This window comes from Petromyzon marinus, chromosome 4 (assembly GCF_048934315.1).
Source record: "Petromyzon marinus isolate PM22_M1 ecotype Great Lakes invasive population chromosome 4, UKy_Petmar_22M1.pri1.0, whole genome shotgun sequence".
Classification (NCBI taxonomy): domain Eukaryota; kingdom Metazoa; phylum Chordata; class Hyperoartia; order Petromyzontiformes; family Petromyzontidae; genus Petromyzon; species Petromyzon marinus.
The window spans coordinates 4,933,515-4,955,975 of NC_133670.1; the positions used below are offsets into that span (position 1 = coordinate 4,933,515).

Below are 22,461 nucleotides of genomic sequence, written 5' to 3' on the forward strand. Positions count from 1 at the left end.
TATCATCAACATACAACTTCCTGCCCTCTCCTCTTCTGGCTTCCACAGTCCCTTGATATTGCAGGAGCTGAGCCTATTAACAGTACTCAGGCCAACCCATGCTCATCATGTGAGCATTGTTCCAATAATAATCCCCCAGTCTGATTGGCTACACCTGTATCCAGTCAACCCCACAAAAAGCTGTGAATATGTAAAACGCCCACTCCTTTATCTTCTGTTACAAGAGGGTTAACATCGAAAATCTTCCTTCAATAAATATCCTGAAGCTGAAGATCAGTGCAAGATAGCTACATTTGCAAATGCGATTTGTAATTTGTATCCTTACCCACGTATTGATAGTTACATTTTAATGTGGACGTTTATTGAGGGTCTGTGTGTTGTCTTGGTGTGGTCTTGGACTGTTCTTGTTGCTGCTTTGAACTTAAATACTTTATGTATTTTAGCGATTTACTTACCTTCCCTATACTTTGCACTCCTTTCGTTATTTGTATGTTCTCCTGTTGTCACTTTCTGACCCGCCCCTTCTGTAAATCTGTGAAAAAGGAGTTGAATAGCTCATCTGATTTCTCCCAAGATAAATATGCTCATTTTGGCTGTGCTGGCCAGCCCCATGTAACATTGAATCTGTCATACTACAAGAGCTGCAATGAAAAGTCACGTTGATATATTGTTTGAAACAAGGAGATCTCAATGTACAATGTGAAAATTAGCAGGATCGGCAAAACTCTACACCTGCTAACAGGGACTGTTGAGAAGTGAAGGGCGCCATGGAGGCGAGATGTTAACTACCTCGCCTGTTATACAGGAGGTCGCGGGTTCGATCCCGACCCTGACGCCTGCTGCTGTATATTTGTGTGACGAAATGTTAACTACCTCGCCTGGTATACAGGAGGTCGCGGGATCGATCCCGACCCTGACGCCTGCTGCTGTATATTTGTGTGACGAAATGTTAACTACCTCGCCTGGTATACAGGAGGTCGCGGGATCGATCCCGACCCTGACGCCTGCTGCTGTATATTTGTGTGACGAAATGTTAACTACCTCGCCTGGTGTACAGGAGGTCGCGGGTTCGATCCCGACCCTGACGCCTGCTGCTGCATATTTGTGTGACGAAATGTTGACTACCTCGCCTGGTATACAGGAGGTCGCGGGATCGATCCCGACCCTGACGCCTGCTGCTGCATATTTGTGTGACGAAATGTTGACTACCTCGCCTGGTATACAGGAGGTCGCGGGATCGATCCCGACCCTGACGCCTGCTGCTGTATATTTGTGTGACGAAATGTTAACTACCTCGCCTGGTATACAGGAGGTCGCGGGTTCGATCCCGACCCTGACGCCTGCTGCTGCATATTTGTGTGACGAAATGTTGACTACCTCGCCTGGTATACAGGAGGTCGCGGGTTCGATCCCGACCCTGACGCCTGCTGCTGTATATTTGGAGTTTGCTTGTTCTTCCCGTGGTCGCGTGGATTTTTCTCCAGGTCCTCAGGTTTAAGCCTCCACGTTTAGAATCAACATCATGCGTTTAGAGTATTTGGCGGTGATACATTTTGCACGTGATTATAAGGCCACTCTGTTGAGCTAGCATTTGTGGATAGGTCGCTTCTGATAAAGAGCTACATAGCTCGGTGGGCCTTACCTGGTGGCAAAACAAAAATAGTTGAATAGTTTCGGTTTCATTTAGTTATACATCCACTTCAAATTCATGTAGGCTGTAAAAGCATTTGTAGAGGAATATCGTGCCGCATGAAAACAGCCAAACCAGTATAAATCACTCGTTCTGAACCATAGTTTTATTCTGTCATGCAAAATATTTCCAACTCTTTCTTTGGGCCATCTGACACTGTTCACAAATATTTAACACATATTCACAGTCGTGTGTGCTCAGATATGTACAACTATCATGTCTATATTGCGAATAAAACAAAAAACTAAAGAAATGTAACTTTCGGCCTTTCCGAAGAAATGCTTACAATTAATTTGGAAGACCCTCTTTGGACCTGTAAATAATTAAAATAAATTATTTGGAGTGAAAAAATTCAATAAAAATCTTAAAGCTACGCACATAATCTGTTCTAAAGAGGTACTAGGTTGAAGTGTCAAATATATCATCCAACATGTAGGCCAGCTACTAAATAAAATACTGCATATATATTAAAAAAAACTCAAAATGATAAATCTTCCATCACAATTCCTGCACCAGCCTTAATTTGCATTGCTGAGGTTTAGCAACTCCTGCAGTTCCGCGTGCATAAATAAAAAAGGAAAGAGTTTTACAGTGACGCGAATATAAATTGCTAAGCCATACACACAACAATGCACTTCACCGGCAGCCCGTATGATTTTGATGTGGTACGGCACATACAATTGGGTGTTTAAGTGAAACCCACACTACCAGAACGAGTTGCATTCGTGAATTTAACATCCTAAGTTTACAACCGTCACCCCGTCCTCTCCCAACTAATACGTGTGAAACGTGGCGTGAACTTGGAGACAACTCTCAACAAAGTCGCCCAGACAAATCCATGGGCAACGGAGCCCTGGATGATTTTTTAAGTTTATCTGGCCACTGTAATGCAACATCTTGTGTAGACAAACGCTCCTTTAGTTTGTGGTCACTGGGCACAAAAGCGAATGGTGTGTAAGAGAAGCCCATCAAGAAACGTGGTCAAGTGGTCCGACTAGAGCATCGCAAATTTAAATCACCCCAGGATTATTTGATTCATAAATATAACAAAAACATAAAAAAAGCAGACAATGCATAACTTTATACTCGCACACAATAGCAATGTTTGTGTCCAATTCAGTCTCGGAGAAAATGATGTATGAACGTTTGTAAACAACAACAGCAACAACAACAAATGAACGTTTATAAAACTGAAATTAACGCATGCTAATTAAATGTACAAACAAAACAAAACATGTTTAAGTGTTGTTTGGCTATGTTCATTGGCTATGCTCACATGTGGAATGCATTCTAAAGGCAAGTTAGATTTGTTGGACAACTCGAAGATCAGTGCATTTGTGCCAGCCCACGCGCCGGTGAGAGGTTTTAACGCAATTCCACCCAGACAGTGCTGCTGCTGATGCTGTACAGCCCAGGGTGTAAAGTGCACCTCAGGTTGGGAAGCACCGCTCTTGTTGCCCTTCAGCATATCTCACGCGAAGCTTCTCGTTGCTCATGCCCGACAGCCGGGTGACAACACATATGACGTAAATATTCGCCGAACATCATCCGTGTGTTTTGGTGTGGATTTATCTCAACTTTCATGTTCACACTACTGGTTGCACAAAAACTGCACTTGCACTCTGGATTATTATTTTTTGGCTTGCTTAAGACTGGTAGAGCAGTTAGACCAGACTCTTCTTTAGCATATTAATTTAATTCTAAGGGGTCAATATTGTAATTTGAGTCATCCAACCACTACTCTAGGTTGGTGAATGTTTTTTTGATGATCGGGGTGAAAGAAATGTAGCCAGACGACGTCGTTGATTTATGTTACTTTGCATCTTGCATATGAATGCTTCTGCCATTGATTGTTTCCGTTACAAATGTTGTCGACAAAGGGAGCTGCCAAGTCTTGACAACACTGACAACGTACACGTGGAAGCAGCGACACGAGGCTGTATATACAAGGCCTCCACTGGCTCACCTCAACGTGACCATGTGAGTGCAGAGGATGGGTTCAGTGGGAAGAATGTCGAAATGCAAAGTTGTAAACATTGGGATTTAAATGTAATGGACACGTGACCAGAGTTTAGACTGCATTTGAACACCCAACGAAGAAGCACATCTGGGTTCCGTATTTAACGTTATATTTATACACTTTTTTTCCCCCAATGCATTTTCACAGGATTTGGGTTAGCTTTTACAGGAAAGCAGCACCACCTCTGATGACGGGTGAAACAAAGCATTTGATGAGAACCAATGTTTAATAGCTATTTACAACGATGAGTAGAAGATTAGAATTTCAGGATCTTTGCACTGTGGACAGGTCTCACCCAGCAGAAATCCTGCAACCACAGGGCCCCAGATTTGACCAACAGGACACCCCCCCCCCCTCCCCTTTGCACAGAGGGTTTGGTGAATATCAGATTCCTCAACCAATCTTTTAACTTTTGTAGAGTCAACGGAGTGGTAACGATACACGCAGGTAAAAGCACAGCCCTGCCGTGTCTTGCTCAATGCTACCGCTGGCGGAAGGCTCTCGAGAGCCCTTCTGGAGATGGTGTTTTGGTCTACGCTTGCACGCTGGCCAGACGTATTGGAAGAGGTGGGAGTCCCCAGACTTTACCCCACCACACGCAAACCTGTCAATAAACGCATCCCTTTGCACTGCAGGGTGGACCAAGGCCATGGAGGGCTTTAAGAAACTTGCCCCATCGTTTCAACTGCCACACCGGAAGATTGAACCGGTGACCTCTGGGATTACAAGTCCAGTGTGCTGACCGTTACACCACGGTAGCAACATCCCAACTATCTATCTTATATATATAGCAGCACCGTATTTCAAGGCGCTGTACGACAACTATAAAATTGTACGTAAGATGATAGTGGTTGGGATAAAGAGTGGGGTTATTATTAAAAGTGGCGGTGTAGTTATGGTGAGAGTTATGAGAACATGTGGGAGTGGTTAAGGAAGGGTTGGGGTAAGCCTGGTCATAGCTGGGTGGTGCGGGCAGAGAGTAGCAGTAGGGGTAGTGATAGGGGTAGTGATAAGGGTTCAAGTAGTGAGTGGGGTTGGGGTAGTGATAGTGAAAGGGCTAGTGATAGGGGTTGGGATAGTGATAAGGGTTGGGGTAATGATAGGGGTTGAGGTAGTGATAGGAGTTGGGGTAGTGATATGGACTGGGGTTGTGATATGGGTTATGGTAGTGATAGGGGTTGCTGTAGTGATAGGGGTTGGGGTAGTGACAGGATTAGGGGTAGTGATAGGGGTCGTGATAGGGGTTGGAGTAGGCCTGATCTTAGCTGGGGGTCGGGAGCAGGGAGTAGTAGTAGCAGCAGGATGGGCCACCGGAGAATAGATGGGGCTGCTTTAAGGGAGGCACGGAAGCAGGTTAGTGAAGACGATATAATGTTACACTGAGTTCACCTTGTGGTATTGTTCAGAAAAGCTTCCAAGGTTTAAGCTTTAGAGAGAAAAAAAATGACCGGGGAAACAGCTGTACCCAATGAGCAGTGGACGTAGACTTGCGCACAATTTTCCTCTTCTTCTTTGGTTCTTTCGGTAAAGTCACGTAGAATGAGAATAAAATAATAAATTGATAAAATAACACAATAATATTCTCACGACGTTTCGGCCACAACACAAGCGGCCTTCATCAGGTGAAGGGACGAGACTGTCTGGTAGGACAGCGCTGATGAAGGCCGCTTGTGTTGTGGCCGAAACGTCGTGAGAATATTATTGTGTTATTTTATTTTATCAATTTATTATTTTATTCTCATCCTACGTGACTTTACCGAAAGAACCAAAGAAGATGAATCATTGCAGTCACGAAAGCTTTAAATCGAAATTTAACCGCCTCTACGGGGAGGGATTCCACACATCCTTAAGATCATTCAACAGACTCCGGGATAAGAAGGCTCAACTAATCGAACACTCCAGCGCTGTCCTACCAGACAGTCTCGTCCCTTCACCTGATGAAGGCCGCTTGTGTTGTGGCCGAAACGTCGTGATAATATTATTGTGTTATTTTATTTTATCAATTTATTATTTTATTCTCATTCTACGTGACTTTACCGAAAGAACCAAAGAAGATTAATCATTGCAGTCACGAAAGCTTTAAATCGAAATTTTCCTCTTTTCTTCGAATAGTTCTCACGTCCTCCACTCCAACGCCCGTTTGTACAGCAGCTGCACAAGAGCTCTCGTTGTATCCTGGACAGCAGCATTGGCCACCTCATTTCGCACACAGAGCCAGGGTTCAATACTGCATCGCATTCGCACGATGAGGGCATATACGCGACTGATTCATCCGGCGGAGGGAGCAAACCTACGATACATTCATCTGCTTTCCCCTTAACAGATTACAATCGAGCATCACTTTTATAACTCTGGCAAACAATCAGCTCCGTTTTCCAATAAACGCAATTCGGGGACAACACGCAATGTGTTTCACCCTTCCCATCAATGCCCTGCGTGTGTGTTTTCTATACGATCCCTGCAAAAACCCCTTCACGACAAAATGCCCATCGTTTTGGCTATACATAGCGAGCGTGACACATTAAATAGCGGCAGGGGGGGGGGGGGGGCATGACTGACGCTTGGCAACCGTCATGATGTGAAATGCAGTGCGAGACGTGTACCAGCTTGGCCAATGCCGAGGGCATCGTGGGGTTTGAAGCGACAGAGTAATGCACGGCATTTAAGCGGTGCGGTGTGGTCAGCCATACTCTATACGATGGCATCCCCATTGGACACGTGCCCGTGATAAACCGAAAACGTCTCCTTTTGCTTGCCGTTCCTTGCATGGATAACAATCTCCAGTTGTTATCCAGGTGCATTCGTGAATGTTATTGATGACAGCAGTCGGTCCGTGCAGCCACAGGCAGCAGTAATCGATGGTCTCGTAGGCTGCCCGGCTCAGGGGAGGCTTCACCAAGTTGCAGAAGACCCAGACCCCTTCGCGGTGGCAGATTCGGGGCATCCCTCTCCATCGGAGAATTCAAACTGCATCGTATTCTGCAACAACAGCAAAAATACACAAGTTGCGTTTAGCTTAATTTGTGCCCGTTTTTGTTTTACAAAAGGTACGAGTTCGTTTTGACTGCCAGCAGCGTTGAGAAGATCACGAAATGCTGACTCTTATTTGAATCACTGCCCGTTACCACAACAGTGCCAAATGGAATACTTCACTTGAGCCAGCAATGAACTCAAACGCAAAGAGCAGTGCTGCTCCTCATCGTTCACTACTCGCGAACGCTCCCCAATCACACATGCAATAAAAAAATAAGAAATCCCTCAGACCTTGGTGTGGGCAATTAAAGCTAAATTGACATACATAGAGGATGTTTTTGATGTAGTTACTGATGACCAGGCTGGGGCAAGGTAGCTCTGCGTGAGAGAATTTTTTTTACTTGGCACGAGTCAAAGGTTTCATCCCAGGATATCAACAGTGCGCAGACGCCTGGTACAGCAATTAAGCTAAGTAACTATTTTTATTTTATTTTACTAGGTGGTAAGGCCTATTGAGCTATATCGCTCTTTTTAAAAAGTGACCTAGCCACAAATGATAGCCCAACAAAGTGGCTTATCATGGGCAAATGTATAGCAGCCAAATACTCTAAACGTATGTTTCTAAATGTGGAGGGAAAAACCAGAGGACGCGGAGAAAAATCCACATGACCACAGGGAGAACACGCAAACTCCAAATATACAGCAGGTGTCAGGGTTGAGATGGAACCCACGACATCCTGTATACCAGGCGAGGTAGTTAACATCTCACCACCATGGTGCCCCTCATCTCCTTAAGAGACCGTTGTTCCCCCTACTTGTCCATGACATGTCAATGTATATTACTTGGTGACTGCAGAGATAGTCCAGGAGCCAGTGAGGACCGCAATGACACTGACGTGACCCGTAACTTGGCCAGTGCATTCACGCTTTATAAAATTGCGTGTGTCAAACTTTTAAATGGATAATCTGATGATTGTGGTTTGAACGTTAACCAACAACGGTGAATGTATTTATTTTAGTTTTCTTGTAAATAACAAAAATATGTTAAAATATATATTATAAAAAACATATAATTTTTTATGGATGCCATGTTGACACAAGTGGAAGGCTATGTTAATCTCGGTTGATGGTTGTAAGTCAGTGATAGAAATTCCAGAATTCCTATCGTAGTTTCCTACAAAGTTATGCCAATTTTAAAGATCCCCTGAAGGACACACAGGCTGAGTTGACCCCCCCCCCCCGACCTAGATTTGACCGTCCAATTTTGAGAAGAGCAACTCTCTTCCGTCGTAGCCTCCCAGCCAGTTCAAAAGCGAACGCAGAAGTCAAACAAGCGGCGATCGCGCCGCAGGGAGCGGGCACCTCCGCAAAGTGGTCCTGCGCAGCTGCGGCCGTCTGCCCGAGCGAGATCTGCGTTTTGACGCGCCGCACGACGCGCTCCTTCTCCGAGAGGCCGTCCGACGCGGTCGAGAGGGCGTCCAGGGAGAGGTCGGGGGTGCGGCGACCCGGCGGCGCCTCGGGGGAGACGCGGCCCTTCCGGGACGAGCCGGACCCGGACCCGGACCCCGAGCCCGAGCCCAGGCCGGCGCCACCGCCGCGGCGGCGCTGGTTGTGCTGGGCCGGCGTGGGTCCGGCGCGCGAGTCCGTGGTGGTGCCGGGCGAGCGGTCGCTCGTGTTTCCCTCCTCGCCGTCCGACGCCGAGGGGTTCTCGGAGCTGATGGTGGAATACGACTGGCAGCTGCTCACGCAGCGCGCCGGCCTGGCACGCGGCACGGTGAGGAGGGGAGGGGTGGGCGGAGGGGAGAGACACAATTGCAGCGAGCGACAGGAACCGATGCTCATCCAGAAGACGATGAAAGATGATACAAATGCTGAGTGTATTTATGTTTCGGAGGAATCTGGACAGGTCTGGTGTTAAGCATAATTGTCAATAGAACACGATGAATCGTAAATCAATTCGGTATCTATACTGATATCAAAACAGCAATACCCTGGTTTACATCAGGGGGGGGGATGCATTTGTGAATGGTGCGATGATGAATATGGAAACGACGTAAATCAAAGCCATTTACAGGCTAGGTAGAGGCGAAGGCCGAGAGGCGACAGATCCGAGAAAGGACGGACGATGCTGTCAGTGATGTAAGTGTGGGGGTTGAGGCGATGCAAATCAGATAGTGGTGTTAATAATGTGACGACGTATTTGCGAAACGACATTAAACACGTCACTTAAAAGGGGAGACGTAAATCGGGGTATTACTGTACCATGATTAATATATATGTAATGTAGTTCTCAGAGACACCGTCTTGTTCAGTTATATGTATATTTATTATGAATAAAGTCCGCCGACTCACTAATAACGTAACGAGTAATAGCGAGTGACTATATACACTTTGGTAACTTAGATAACTCTATTCTGAGACAACATAACTCTAGCCTTTCAAGACTACAAGGTGCCCACTCCAGGATGATGAAGACGACCCACTCCAAGGTAACGACGGCGACGGCAGGTACCCCACAACAGCAGCCCAGAGCCCCGGTTCACGCCCGCTTTTATCCCCCTCATGACCCGGCCACGCCCCTATTCTTGACCTCTCTCTCACCGCACCTGGCCCTGTCTGTCTCTGCCCTTATTACCCCTACCGTGACGCTGTCAAAGCTTGTCACATCAATCATTATTAGCAACCACCTAGGTCCCACATTACCCTACCGTAACCCTGCCTGTTCGCGTTACGTTAATTATTAACCATGGCCACGGGGAGCCGTGCAGTCCCTACATCGCCCCGTACTGTCCTTACATATATACAAATGTACGTGTATACAATTTACAGACCTGAAATTCATAGTTTCATGGTACAATAACTTTTAAATATATAATAATCAATGGCTTCATTTAAAATATATAACGTTGATGTGTGTTATGAGTGAAATGAGTACTTATGTATGCTGGGAATTCTTTGTTGTTTCTTAGCTCAGCGCATATTAAATGTGGTCTTTTTAATATAAACAACGAAAGCTTCGTTGTTTTTGGCTCTCTTCACTCTGCGGAAGGGTGATTATGGGATAACTTTTTATTTATTTTATCAGATAAAGTCCACTGAGCTACATAGTTCTTTTTCAGAAGCGACGTAGCTTCTGTGGAGGGAAAAACCGGAGGACCCAGAGAGACATCCCCGCGGCCACGGGGAGAACATGCAAACTCCAAATATACAGGCGTCAGGGTCGAGATCGAACCCACGACCCCCTGCATACCAGGCGAGGTAATTAGCATCTCGCCACTGTGGCACCCTAAGGCTGCAATGTAAGGCTGACCTCTGCCTGCGTGGGAAGTCCACTTCACTGTCCACCTCTCCCTCCTCCTCCGAAGAGTCCAGCGCACCCTGCAGTTACGTCAAAAACATTCAGCATAAAACAGGCATCATCCCGTATTTCATCTTCACCCGTTGCACACTGCAGGTTTTTTTTTTGCGACACATAATAAAAGAGAAACTGGCCAAATATTCTAAAGCGAGACCCTCTAAAAATTCTTGAAAGTCAGTGAGACTTTTCAGGAATCATGAATTCACATTATCGCCATCTTTTTCACACCATGTCGCCTTCTCAAGCCCTTTCCCTAATCACATCTCCTCGCCCAATTCCCAGCCAACATAATCTTGGCACACCGTCAGTTGCTCAAGTCTCGTTAAATGCTTTACGAATCGAATTGTACCGTTGTATTAACGTGTGTATAAGCTGCATTCACGTCACGGTACAACAATAAAGAACGTCCAGTTTTGTAAAACTACACCAAGCCCAACTGTTAGCACTTTGTATGGCCACCATTAATGCTATTAGCTTCAATGTAGCGAAGCAAATTGAGTTGTTTTGGGGATATTTTCTCAGAGCGAAAAATCCTGAGCTCACAGTCTTATCGGGAAGTATTTACAGCGATACCTTGACTTTCGTCCACTTGACTTTCGTCACTTCGCTCTTTCGACCGTTTCCAATTATAATCACATTTCAAATTTTGTCCACGTGCTTTCCTCTTTCGTCCGATTTCATCACAAATCTTCCACGACGTTCGTGCCATCTCTTTCGTTCAGTCTTTGAATAGAAGCAGTTCGGTGAGCATCTCTTATATTTGTGTTTATTCATATATTATTAATATTGTGCTTATTTCTGTGATCATACTGTAAACAATTCATAGTTATTTTTGTGATAACAGTCTAATACTACAGTGTTCATAGTTATTTTCGTGATTATAAAACACGTGTACAGTATTGTTTATTTACTTAGCTTTGTTTATTTATTCTTGTTTATTTTTTATTATATTTCTGTTTATTTAGGTTTCGCACGCATGTGTTATATAGTTACTGTAGTTATTTGCATGTGCGTTTTTTATATTCACTGTAGCTATTTGCATGTATGTTTTTTATATTTACTGCAGTTATTTGCATGTATGTTTTTCGCCGGCCAAAATAAATCTGCATGCTAAATAAAGACTCTGCCTTGACATTCGTCCATTTGTGACATTCGTCCATGCTCTGGTCCCTAACCAGACGAAAGTGCGAGGTATTCCTATAAATGAAGGATAATATTCTCATGCATTTAAAATCAATGAGCCCCTCTATTGAGCGTGCTTTGGGACTCAACCCATGGGCTTATATTAAATATTTCAACAAATGATAAAATTTAAATATTCTTGGTTGAGCTCAGTGGAATCACATTGAAGTGGATTATCATTCTTCAAAAGATAAATTTGTTAAATCTCTAATTAAGTGAATACACATGTGTATTCCAATTCAATTGTGGGAAAGTTTCATTGTGGGCGAGTTTGCCTTTACACACAGCGCCCACTTCATAGCAGCATTAGTCATTATTAATATATGCACACTCTGGGCTAATGACGAATATTAAACTATTAAAAACGACATGCAAATTGGGTCAGAGCTCAGTGAACTGACCATACGCTACCTACTCAGCCACATGTATGCTACTGGACTGCATCAAGACACAGCCACGTGGTCTGTCAGGAGGAGGTGGCCGCCGTACCAATCTGCGCTCTTTCCGGCCACTGGTGCAGGACTTGCGAGCGAGCACGAGCGGGCTGTGCCGGTCAGCCGGGAGCCTCCGCGGACTCCGTGGACTCTGGCCCCTCTTAGCGATGATCACGGGGCTCAAGTCCACCGCCTCCTGCGATGCAGCAGCAGCAGCGGAGGCGGCGGTGGCGGCGGCGGCGGCGGTGGCGGCACGCTCAGGCGAGCGCGCCGCAACATTCGCCGTCTCGTTCCCATCGCAGTATCCGTCCAGCCGCCCCTCCAGGCTCCTGCTCTTCTTGAGCGCCTCGCAGGAATGACAGGCGCCCGCCGCCGCCCGTCCCACGGTGCCATCGCCCGCGGCCGCGTCTCGCCGCGCCTCCGACTCCAACACGGAGCAGATGAGGTCGGGGCTGGAGCCCACCAGCCGGCCGGGCAGCCTCAGCGACGCGGGGCTCCGGAGCGCCGCGCCCGAGCCGAAGTAGCGCAGCGCGGCACGGCGCGTGTCGGAGGTGTCCTCCCCGGAACAGGGAGCAATGCGGCTGTCCGCGTTACGATCGTCGTCGTCGTCGTCGTCGTCGTCATCGTCGTCGTAATCGTCTTCGCGGATGGGACTCGTCTTCGGGCTGCTGGCAAAGTCGGCGTGCCAGCTGCGACCGTAGGCGCGCTTGGGCCGAGGTTTTCCGCGCGGCTGGGACTTGCCACGGCTGGAGGGCAGGTGGACGGGCACCGAGTCCAGACTGCGGGAGATCACCTCGGCTCGCAGCAGATCTGGCCTAGGGCGGTGGAAAAGGTGGCAAAGCAATGGCGTTGTATTTTTCTGTTTTATTGGCCAAGATAAATGTCTCTAAGTGGTAATGTACGCCAAGGTGTGTAATGGATGCCAAGGTATGTGTTTGAGTTGCATGACATTATTTTTTATTATGATCACTACATATGAGGCTGATCCAGACATCAGCCAAGCAAGATTAAAGTTGGCCCATTGCAATGTTTTCAATTATAAAGTAGTATTTAACGACAATATACATGTTGTGGGTTTTTCATATGATGGCATGATGCTTACATGTGTTTCACTTTAGCATGCATTATGTTTCAGATTCATGAGCATGCAGCAATAAAAAAAAATACATCATTATAATTATTCACACTACGTGGGTTGTTTTTGAAAATGGTGACTAAATTAGTAGGGGTATATATACCTGGTATTTTTTCAAAAAAATTAATACAGATACATGTCCAGGTCTGATTTACACGGTGGTGTAGACTGCTTTTCTCCCAATTTTTGACAGAAAAAAAAAATATCGGAAAATCACGTGAAGTTTTAGTGCTCAGCTGACTGACCCACATCAGTGTTGACTCGAACCATTTGAACAGTTACAGTACCTCCACAGGCGAGCAACACAGCAGCATAATAACCACCATAGCTTATGGCTACAACAAGGAAGCCAATGAGAGGGCTTTGTGGGGCAGCAGGTGACCCACAGGATGCACCGGTGGGCCCTACCCATGGCTGCGGCGGCGGGGGGGGGGGCGCAGGGAGGGCACGGGGGTGCGGGGGGGGGCACAGGTTTACGAGTGCGATGTCACCGTGACGTCGTCACGCACGCGCAGCGTCTCCGCACAGATTCACGGGTGCAGCTCCCAGGGGCCCTGTTCTCTCGGCTATCCGTGCCCCCAAAAACCTCGAGTGCGCTGACACCGCCGCCCTTGTGGGAGGAGCCAGCGTGGGAGTGCCGCCCGTTACCTGCGGGTGTGCTGGGGACCCTTGCCGGTGGTTGACCTCTTCTTGATGAGGCGCTCCACAGCGTTGGGGCGGAGGGCGGGCCGGTCCCCGTGGCGCTTGTAGAGACCCGGGTACTTCTTATCCAGGACCTGCTCTCGTCTGGCGAATTAGGGCAAAAACATATACGCGATACACGTTAACTCAATGTAGTCTGCCTGGTAGTTGGGTCCGTAACAATGTGTGTGTGTGGTGGTTTGTACGTATGTACACACCATCACACACACATTGAGCGATAGTGCAGCGGTTAGCGCGCTGCGCTATGAACCTGGCGACCCGGGTTCGATTCCCGCTCACGGTCAACACCAGTGACGATTATCTGAACCGGTTCCGGGCCTCCCCTAGGTCTACTCAGCCTCAAATGAGTACTCGGTTCGGTGTGTACACATCGCCACTAGGGAGACAAAGGCGGTCGGGCGTGGTGCTGGCCGCCCACCCCCTCGTGTACCGTTCCGGCCTTCATAGGTGCTCGCTAACAGCACTTGCCCCTACAGTCTGTTAAGGCTATATGGGGGGTCTTTGTCTTTTGTATGTATGTTGAACTTCTTTCGCACCGTACGTAGCCAGCCGTGCTAGAGGTCGTCCACGTCCGGTTTGTTTGTATGCAAGTGTTCATACGAGCGACTGTGCGTGTGAGCGAGACTGTGCGTGTGTGTGTGAGCGGTGCCCTCCCTACCTGACAAGATCTTTCTCCCGCACCTCCAGCTGCAGCATGATGGTACTCAGCTCCATGTAGAGGTTGTTGGCTCGCTCCAGCTTGCGTTCGTAGTGGTCACGCACGTCCAGAGCGTGCCTGAGGGAAAATAACAACCGCTATGAGCACAACACTTGATTTTTTTGTATGCAAAGAAAATCAATTACTTAATATATTTCAATCATTTAGTAATCCCAGAAGTTTAGTGAGTAAAGGGGTCTGGTTAAGATGCAGTAATGCCTGCTCGGTGTGTAGTACAATTTTTTTTTTAAAAAGGCGGAGCCCTGCAATTGCCTGCTCTTACCACTGCTGGCGAAAGGACCTCCACTTTAGGAAGCTCTACAGAGCTTCTCTTTATGTTATTTTAGCCTCATTTCTCACGCTGGCCAGACATGCTGGAAGAGGAGGGAGTACCCACGAATTTACCCCACCACACACGAACGACTCAACCGACTAACCGTGGTGCACCTTATTCATGCTGCTGGGTGGACAGTGGCGAGGGGATTTACCAAACCGTTGCCAGGAAACTGATTCGGCGCCCTCTGGATTGCTGCTATAAACGTCCATGCGATAACCCACTTCGTTGAGCTATTATTTGTGGCCAGGTCGCTTCTGAAAAAAGCTATAGAGCTTTTTGAACCTTACCGGGTAAAATAAAAAAAAACAGTTTAGTTTGCACCGTTTCAAGTCCAGCGCGTTAACCATCGCACCGCGACACGGCTTCCCTCGGCACGCCAAGGCGGTTGTACAACGTGGAACGAGGGTCACCTGAGCTCTTCTCGCCTCCGCTTGATGAGCTCTTCGTCCAGCCTGTGGATGCACGCCCCCTCACTCCGGATCTTCTCAAAGTGGTTCTTCACCTCCTCGCGCCACTCCACCTGCAAGCGCACGCGCGGGAAATAAAAGGCCAGTGCAAGAGGCTTCACGCGCGTCTTACGGTGTGTGTGTGTCGAGCCATCGTGGATGAGCGACTTTCACACGGGCAGAGGAGACCGGTATCCAGCGGCATGACTATGGGGGTGGGGTGGCAGCGTTACGCGACGCATCGGGGCCCAGTCGGCCACAAGAGGGCCCCCGAATCAACGGATAAACAAGTAACAGAAATGTGTTCAGAAAAACTAATTAAACGAAAATATATTCCAGTAATTTAAACATAATGGCAAAAAACGTTGTTACAATTTTTTAAAAAAATATTTCCGAAAAATACTACCGGTATTTGTTACTGAACACCATTTAATCAGTCTGCATTAACCACAGGTACGTGTGGTTAATGCAGACCTGATCCCTTGCAAAAGGTATCTATTTGGTGTTTGATCATCTTAACAAATGCTATATTGCCAGAAAGGGTAAAACGTATTCTTATTTTTCATACTTTGATACTGCCAAAAAGGCCCCATGATATAGGCTTTTTTTGCTAACTGACGTCTACTTGAACATAATACGCACGATAACACAACTCTGAGTGTCGTACCTTTAAATCGTTTTAATAATAACTGTCACTGTGAGATTGTCTTCCTCTAAACCCAATACACGGTGCAACTAAAATAATACCCATAAAAAGTTATAGCCTACATATCATTGCATACCGGTTTAAAACCATCCGTAGCTATTTCAGTAAAAGGGAGTCGGGAGAAAGGAGGGTAGTAGGGGAAACCCCACAGTCGCATCTTGCATAGCGCCCCCCCCCACTCCCCCCCGTTGCAACAGGTCGTTTTGTTATTTTGGTGGCCCAGTCACCTCACACTGGAGGAGACCTGTTAATCACGAGACTAAAGAGGCACCGCTAATTGCTCTTTCAGGTATCAGGAAAGCCGTGTGACATTGCTAACATTGCGCAACTGTTAAGTTGGGCACCTCCGTGTCGGCTGAAATTTTAGGAACGATTGTGCCCACCGGTAATCCCTGAAGTTTGTATGACACTGTGTTCATATGAATAGACATGTAGTGTAGCGGGTAGCGTGCTGCTCGATTCCCGTTCTATGGTCAACACCAATGACGATTATCTGAACCGGTCCTGGGCCTCCCGTAGGTCAACTCAGCCTCAAATGAGTACCTGGTGAGGTGTGTAAACATCGCCACTAGGGAGACAAAGGCGGCCGGGCGTGGTGCTGGCCACTCACCCCCTCGTGTGCCATGCCGGCCTTTGTAGGTGCTCGCTAACAGCACATGCACCAACGGCCTGTTCAGGCTATACGGTGAATTTTTTTTTATTGAGATGTATCTCATTCATCCACTCGGCTCAAGTTGTTTATATATATACAATCCGCAGTGCATGCATGCTTGTGCTTTTAAAACTAGCTGCTTCCTGCTCTCAGCTTCCCATCAAGATGACAGTATTCCCTTTCCAGACTTGATTGTATTTTTCCAGCTGCTACTTTCTTAATTGTCATCACCACTGCAGCCATGATTCTGAGGTCTCTAGAGCAACAACAACACAAACAATTCAAGTCGCTCTTGAGAAACATTTCATGAAACTAATTTTTCATTCGGCGTTGCACTGCAGGCAAGCACCGTTGTGCCATCTGTTAGGGTGTGTGTAGTAATTACCCAAAATTAAATCGAATTGTGTGCCATATTCAAGTTGTTTCAATGATGGGTTTATTCTGGTCGGGTCACATACTAAGGCTCGTAATTTTGTCCTTGCTGCTATCACCAGCTAGTCACATTCTCAGGATGTACCATGTGTACATATTATAATTAGCGATGGATGACTGTATGTATTCATGACCATGGGGCGCTCTACTTTTGTCATGGTTTTGTAATGACTGTAGAATTAAAGAAACATATAACAACACTTCTGTTTACTCTTTGGTTCTTTCGGTAAAGTCACGTGGGTATAAAATAAAATAAATTAAATCACGACGTTTCGATTGCAGCACAAGCAATCATCATCAGGTGGGAAAACCACAGCAAGAACATTTTTCGCCGAAGTGGGAGAGAGAGTTGCCATGGTAAGAACATTTTTTTCTTGCTGTGGTTTTCCCACCTGATGATGATTGCTTGTGTTGCAATCGAAACGTCGTGATTTAATTTATTTTATACCCACGTGACTTTACCGAAAGAACCAAAGAGTATGGATCCCTGCGGTCACGAAAACTTCAAATCTAGATTGAACACTTCTGTTTGTTTTAAAAACACAAGTCGTACATTGCCAATCTCTGATTAGCATGGCTGGCTACGTACGGCGCCAAAGAAGTTCAACATACGTACATCTATAAACACAATATGTTCATGAAAACTCGTGAAAGGTCATCAAAATGGACAGGTCCGTCAGTGTCTCCACATTCAAGCATTGGGTGGCGATCATCTCAGTTGCCGGTCCTACGTCAAGTAACCGACAACACTCTTGGCCAAATTGCCTGTGACCAGCACAACTTCCACTTGTGTTTTCTTTACACTTGCTTAGCCAGGAAAGCCACACGTAAAACTGAAGTATTTCAAGAGGGTGGTGTTTTCAGTTTTCGCAGCGGCGGAGCGTTGTTGCTGCTGCTGAGTGATCCCAGTCGCTCGTACGAACACTTGCATACAAAGAGCCTGCCCCTTCGAAGAGAACTACAGTGCCTTGATGTACCACGCCTCACTTACAACACACAGCAACACCCCCGTTCATGTCGGCGATGCGTTCGCGAAAGTTGCGACGAAGAATATCGAAACGACGTCGATCAAAGTGATTGACAGGGGAGTAGCAGGTGGTGGTGGTGGAGGCGAAGGCTGAGAGACGACGGATAACGAGAGCGGATGGACGATGCTGAGAGACGACGTAAGTGTGGGACGAGGCGACGGAAATTGGCTAGCGATGTTAATAAAGTGACGACGTATTTGTGAAACGACGTGAAAGAGGGCGATATAGATCGGAGTATTACTGTACTTGCTTGCGCAAAATCCCCCAAAGCACTTGGAAGGTAAACAACAATGTTGCTTATGTAAACAACAGGGGGCAGCATTGTCTTTAAGATGACTGCATCTGGAAAAAATATACGTACTCGATTACCAACTGGTACTGCATTGGCAGAATTAGGCAATTGTCACGCAAGCCTTTGTTAGACGTGTCGGGTTTCTGCTGGCAAAGGTGACAAGATTAAAAAAAGATACGTATGCATTTCTTTTTTTTACGAATAATAATTTAAGCTTATTTACCCTTGCCAAGCCTTAACGGGTATCAAGACTCGTTTTTTTTAAGGAACGTCCTGCCAAGTTGTCCCAGTCGGGAGGCGATATTGCTGCTTGTGCCGCTAGCCCCGACGAAGTGAATTGGCAGGTAATATTCGAGGATTGGGATGTTGGCCAATACCGGTTACATTGCGCATTGTTTAAGCCGTGCGAGGAAATCAGGGAACCTAATGGGTGAAAGTATGCGCGTGGGAGAACGTAGCGAGTGTGGAGGACACTCACCTGGGACTGAAAGTAGGTCTCCTGTGGGGTGGACAGCAGGTCAGCTGACGCAATGTCCAGGTGCAGCAAGATCTGCCGGAACGAGGGACGGTTTCTGGGCTTGCCTGTCCTGTTACCACAGAGGGACACGGGCGAAGCATGTGCACTCACGTCGTCAGCCCACGGGACACCGTGACTATGCCCACGAGAAATCTGAAGGGAAGCCTCCTTCAACCTAATTTGTTTGTTATGGTTTATCCTCCACCCTTTGAATCGTTACAGAACTCCTCTTATGCGCCACCCCGTTATCCGCGGCTCCTATTATCTGTGGGAGTTGGAGTGCCCACGAAAACTCTTATTATCCGTGGCTCTATTCTTCCTATTAGCCACGCATGATTGTGGAATGGCATCCGATTACCTGCGGTTTTTTGACGTTTAAGAGAAATCGTGATGAGAGAGGGACATTGTCAAAGTGCTGCGGTCAAAGCATGGTGCGCGCTGGGCTCCTGCTGTGACCACAGGCGGCACAGAAGCCACGAATAGACACAGGGACAAAGAAACAGAGAGACACACATAGAGAGATATAGATACACATATAAACACGGAGGCAAAGAGAAACACAGAGTCACAGAGAGACACACATAGAGAGACATAGATACACATATAAACACGGAGGCAAAGAGAAACACAGAGTCACAGAGAGACACACATAGAGAGATATAGATACACATATAAACACGGAGGCAAAGAGAAACACAGAGTCACAGAGAGACACACATAGGGAGATATAGATACACATATAAACACGGAGGCAAAGAGAAACACAGAGTCACAGAGAGCCACACATAGAGAGATATAGATACACATATAAACACGGAAGCAAAGAGAAACACAGAAACACAGTCACAGAGAGACACACATAGAGAGATATAGATACACATAAACACGGAGGCAAAGAGAAACACAGAGTCACAGAGAGACACACATAGAGAGATATAGATACACATATAAACACGGAGGCAAAGAGAAACACAGAAACAAAGAGTCAAAGAGAAACACACATAGAGAGATATAGATACACATATAAACACGGAGGCAAAGAGAAACACAGAGTCACAGAGAGACACACATAGAGAGATATAGATACACATATAAACACGGAGGCAAAGAGAAACACAGAGTCACAGAGAGACACACATAGAGAGATATAGATACACATATAAACACGGAGGCAAAGAGAAACACAGAAACATAGAGAGATATAGGTACACATATAAACACGGAGGCAAAGATAAACACACAGAAATACGGAGACACAGAGACACGGAGACAGGCATGGAGACACAATGACACAGACACACAAGAAAGAGAAGGAGATACATGAAGACACGGAGGCGTACAGAGAGAGAAACAGAGACAGACACGGAGACACCTTTTTCCAATGGTATCAGAGAACATATAAAGATAAATGACAACATCCAGAATGAAGAAAAGCAAGTGGTCTTGGGCAGAACATGTCACTCGAGAGGATGATAAATTGTGGTGCAAGTTTAATAAAGGAGCGACAACCAGGAAATGCAACACATCCGAGGGGACATTAACAGAGGAGATGGAGTGATGAAATCAGCCCGTGTGCAGGTGCTGGATGGATTGTTGCATCGCAAGTGCACGAAAGGGGCTTGGGGAGGCCTTCATCCAGCAGTGGATTGAACGTGGACGATGATGTTGAATATTTGCAGATAAATATAAAATAAAACTAGTTATGTGCTGATTTTAGAAAGCCACTGGAGCTATGCACTTTTAAATCTAAATTGGAACATCACTTCTTTAGAACTGATTTTAGTGTTTAGCTTGTTGTCCTTCCCCGGCACCTCCAATTGCCATGGTTGGCGACGTACTGCATGAAAGCAGTTCAACAAACATACTGACTACACACACTATCCAGTTTTTGTTTTGTTGTTTAAAGACAATATCCATGAGCTGGCTTTCACCTGTGGTTGAACAAAATAATGAATTACAGTCTGCTGAAGTCAATGGAATTGATGGCGAAGGCCATCAAGGTAGATCACGATCTAACGATTGGTTAACGGGCCGCCGCCTGTGATACTTATCCTAATTGTGGGCCAGAGCAATTGGAATGGTTTCCAAACCTGTCAACCTATACGGTTTACCCCGTATTCTTGTACAGGGAAATTGAGTTTTTAGGTCAATGCGGCATACAGCCGTTTCAATTCGGGAAGAAATAATATATATTTTTGTCTATTTGTTTGTGTTTCTCCTCTGTGATGGGACTTTGTAGGATGAACGTTGAGATTTATAAGGGCACGGGGTGACCAATAAGGTCTGAATTGGTCTGTAATAAGAGAGGCACTGATGAGGGGTTGGCAGGTATGGGTATCCCACACTCAGCACATTTCCCATGTGGGTTGCACCGTTCTGGAGTAGGGCTGGATTTAATTACACTTTATTAATGGGAAACATTACGTGAAGAAAAATTAACGTGCAATGCTTAACGTTTAAATTACAGATTCGGGAATAAGTGTGCACACAATTAAAGCTATTGAAGTGTTATAAATTTAAATCTGAAAATAAGAAATACAATCTGACGTTGGGCCTCAAAATCCAATATCTGAAAAGATGTATCTTAAATGTATCCCGAAAATGTATACATAGTATATATTGCATATGCAGATTCAGTCAAGTTACCATTTTAATACTTTTTAAATTAACAGCTGTGTGCTCTAACAAGTCACATTTGTTTAATATTCCATTAATTAGACGAACATTTTGTCTCGTAAACTTTTACAGCACATTCATGAACGTAATAAAAAAACAAATGCAAAACTGTTACTTGGTCAAAATGGTTTACCAGTGAGATACAAGAACACAGTTACTACATTTGTCAGGAATTTGAAGCATAGGCAGTTTTTTTAAATTATGATTTCAAATTCAGTGTTTAATGTAAATTGTTGTCTCACGTGGTAGATTAGGGTCGTGAACTTGCCGTTGATTTTTTTACTGCCGTTAGAAGGTCCAAGTCCGGGTTTCACGTCTGTATATTGTTTGCCTTGCGATTGCCAGATGATCTCTGAGGTCAACTTAACAGCAGACAATGCACTTGCCTGGTAGCTGCACATAAAACAATAATTATCACTAACCTGCTTCCGTTTCCACCCTTAAAACAACCCCTATATCTTCTGCCTTCCCATCCTACTGCTACTCCCTGCCCCCTAGCTAGGAACCAGGCCTGCCCCAACCTCTATCACTACCCCTAACCCTACCCCAACCCTCCATAACCACTCCCCATCAGTTTCAGTTTTTTTCAGTTTATTTAGTTTATTTATTTTGGTATAGCCCTGTGAGCCATTTGGCTCTTGAATCGGGTGCAACCACAACAAACAAAAAAAACAAAAACACGAACAAGAAAAACATCTTAAAGTGACTATGTGACTGTGCAAACAGAAAATCCATGAAAAAAAACATCAAAATATTCCTGAAAAAAAGCACCGTACACCAACGCTGTGTGCAAAAAATCCCATTGGGATGCAAGTTAAACAACAACAACAACCACAAGAAAACTTAGATTAAGGCCATCAGTCTAACTCTGTACTACAACAAAACAAACATGTCCAAACCAAAAAACTTTTCGAAATCACCAAAAAATAAAGCCGTAATTGCAACGTAATAGTGATCACAAGGACTGTGATCGAATTTTTACAATAAACTACATAAATAACATGTAACACCAAATTCTAGAGCCATAGCTGTCTGCATGAGTTACTCCATAACAACAGACGCATCAGTCGGAGTATCACATTTTTCAATGCACCTTTAGGATCAGCACGCTAAATCAAAATACAGATAATACTTTGCAGCGTCAAAGTATTGAATAGCAGTGGCAGCTAGGGGTGTACAACTCC

General features: G+C 45.8%; 1 protein-coding gene across 3 annotated transcripts in view; it reads right to left on the reverse strand.

Annotated features, from left to right (window-relative positions):
• Window positions 1–1,774: 1,774 nt before the first annotated feature.
• Window positions 1,775–22,461, reverse strand: part of LOC116938820 (mitogen-activated protein kinase kinase kinase 13-like) — a 166,617-nt gene continuing 145,930 nt past the window's right edge. For all 3 annotated transcript variants that reach the window (XM_076054926.1, XM_076054920.1, XM_076054913.1), the window contains exons 7-14: window positions 18,563–18,671; window positions 14,939–15,048; window positions 14,153–14,269; window positions 13,441–13,578; window positions 11,713–12,472; window positions 9,994–10,061; window positions 8,046–8,442; window positions 1,775–6,689 (exon numbers count right to left, since the gene is read on the reverse strand). In XM_076054926.1, the coding sequence (XP_075911041.1) occupies window positions 6,603–6,689; window positions 8,046–8,442; window positions 9,994–10,061; window positions 11,713–12,472; window positions 13,441–13,578; window positions 14,153–14,269; window positions 14,939–15,048; window positions 18,563–18,671 (1,786 nt within the window). In that variant the 3' untranslated portion in view covers window positions 1,775–6,602. The remainder of the gene's footprint in view (window positions 6,690–8,045; window positions 8,443–9,993; window positions 10,062–11,712; window positions 12,473–13,440; window positions 13,579–14,152; window positions 14,270–14,938; window positions 15,049–18,562; window positions 18,672–22,461) is intronic.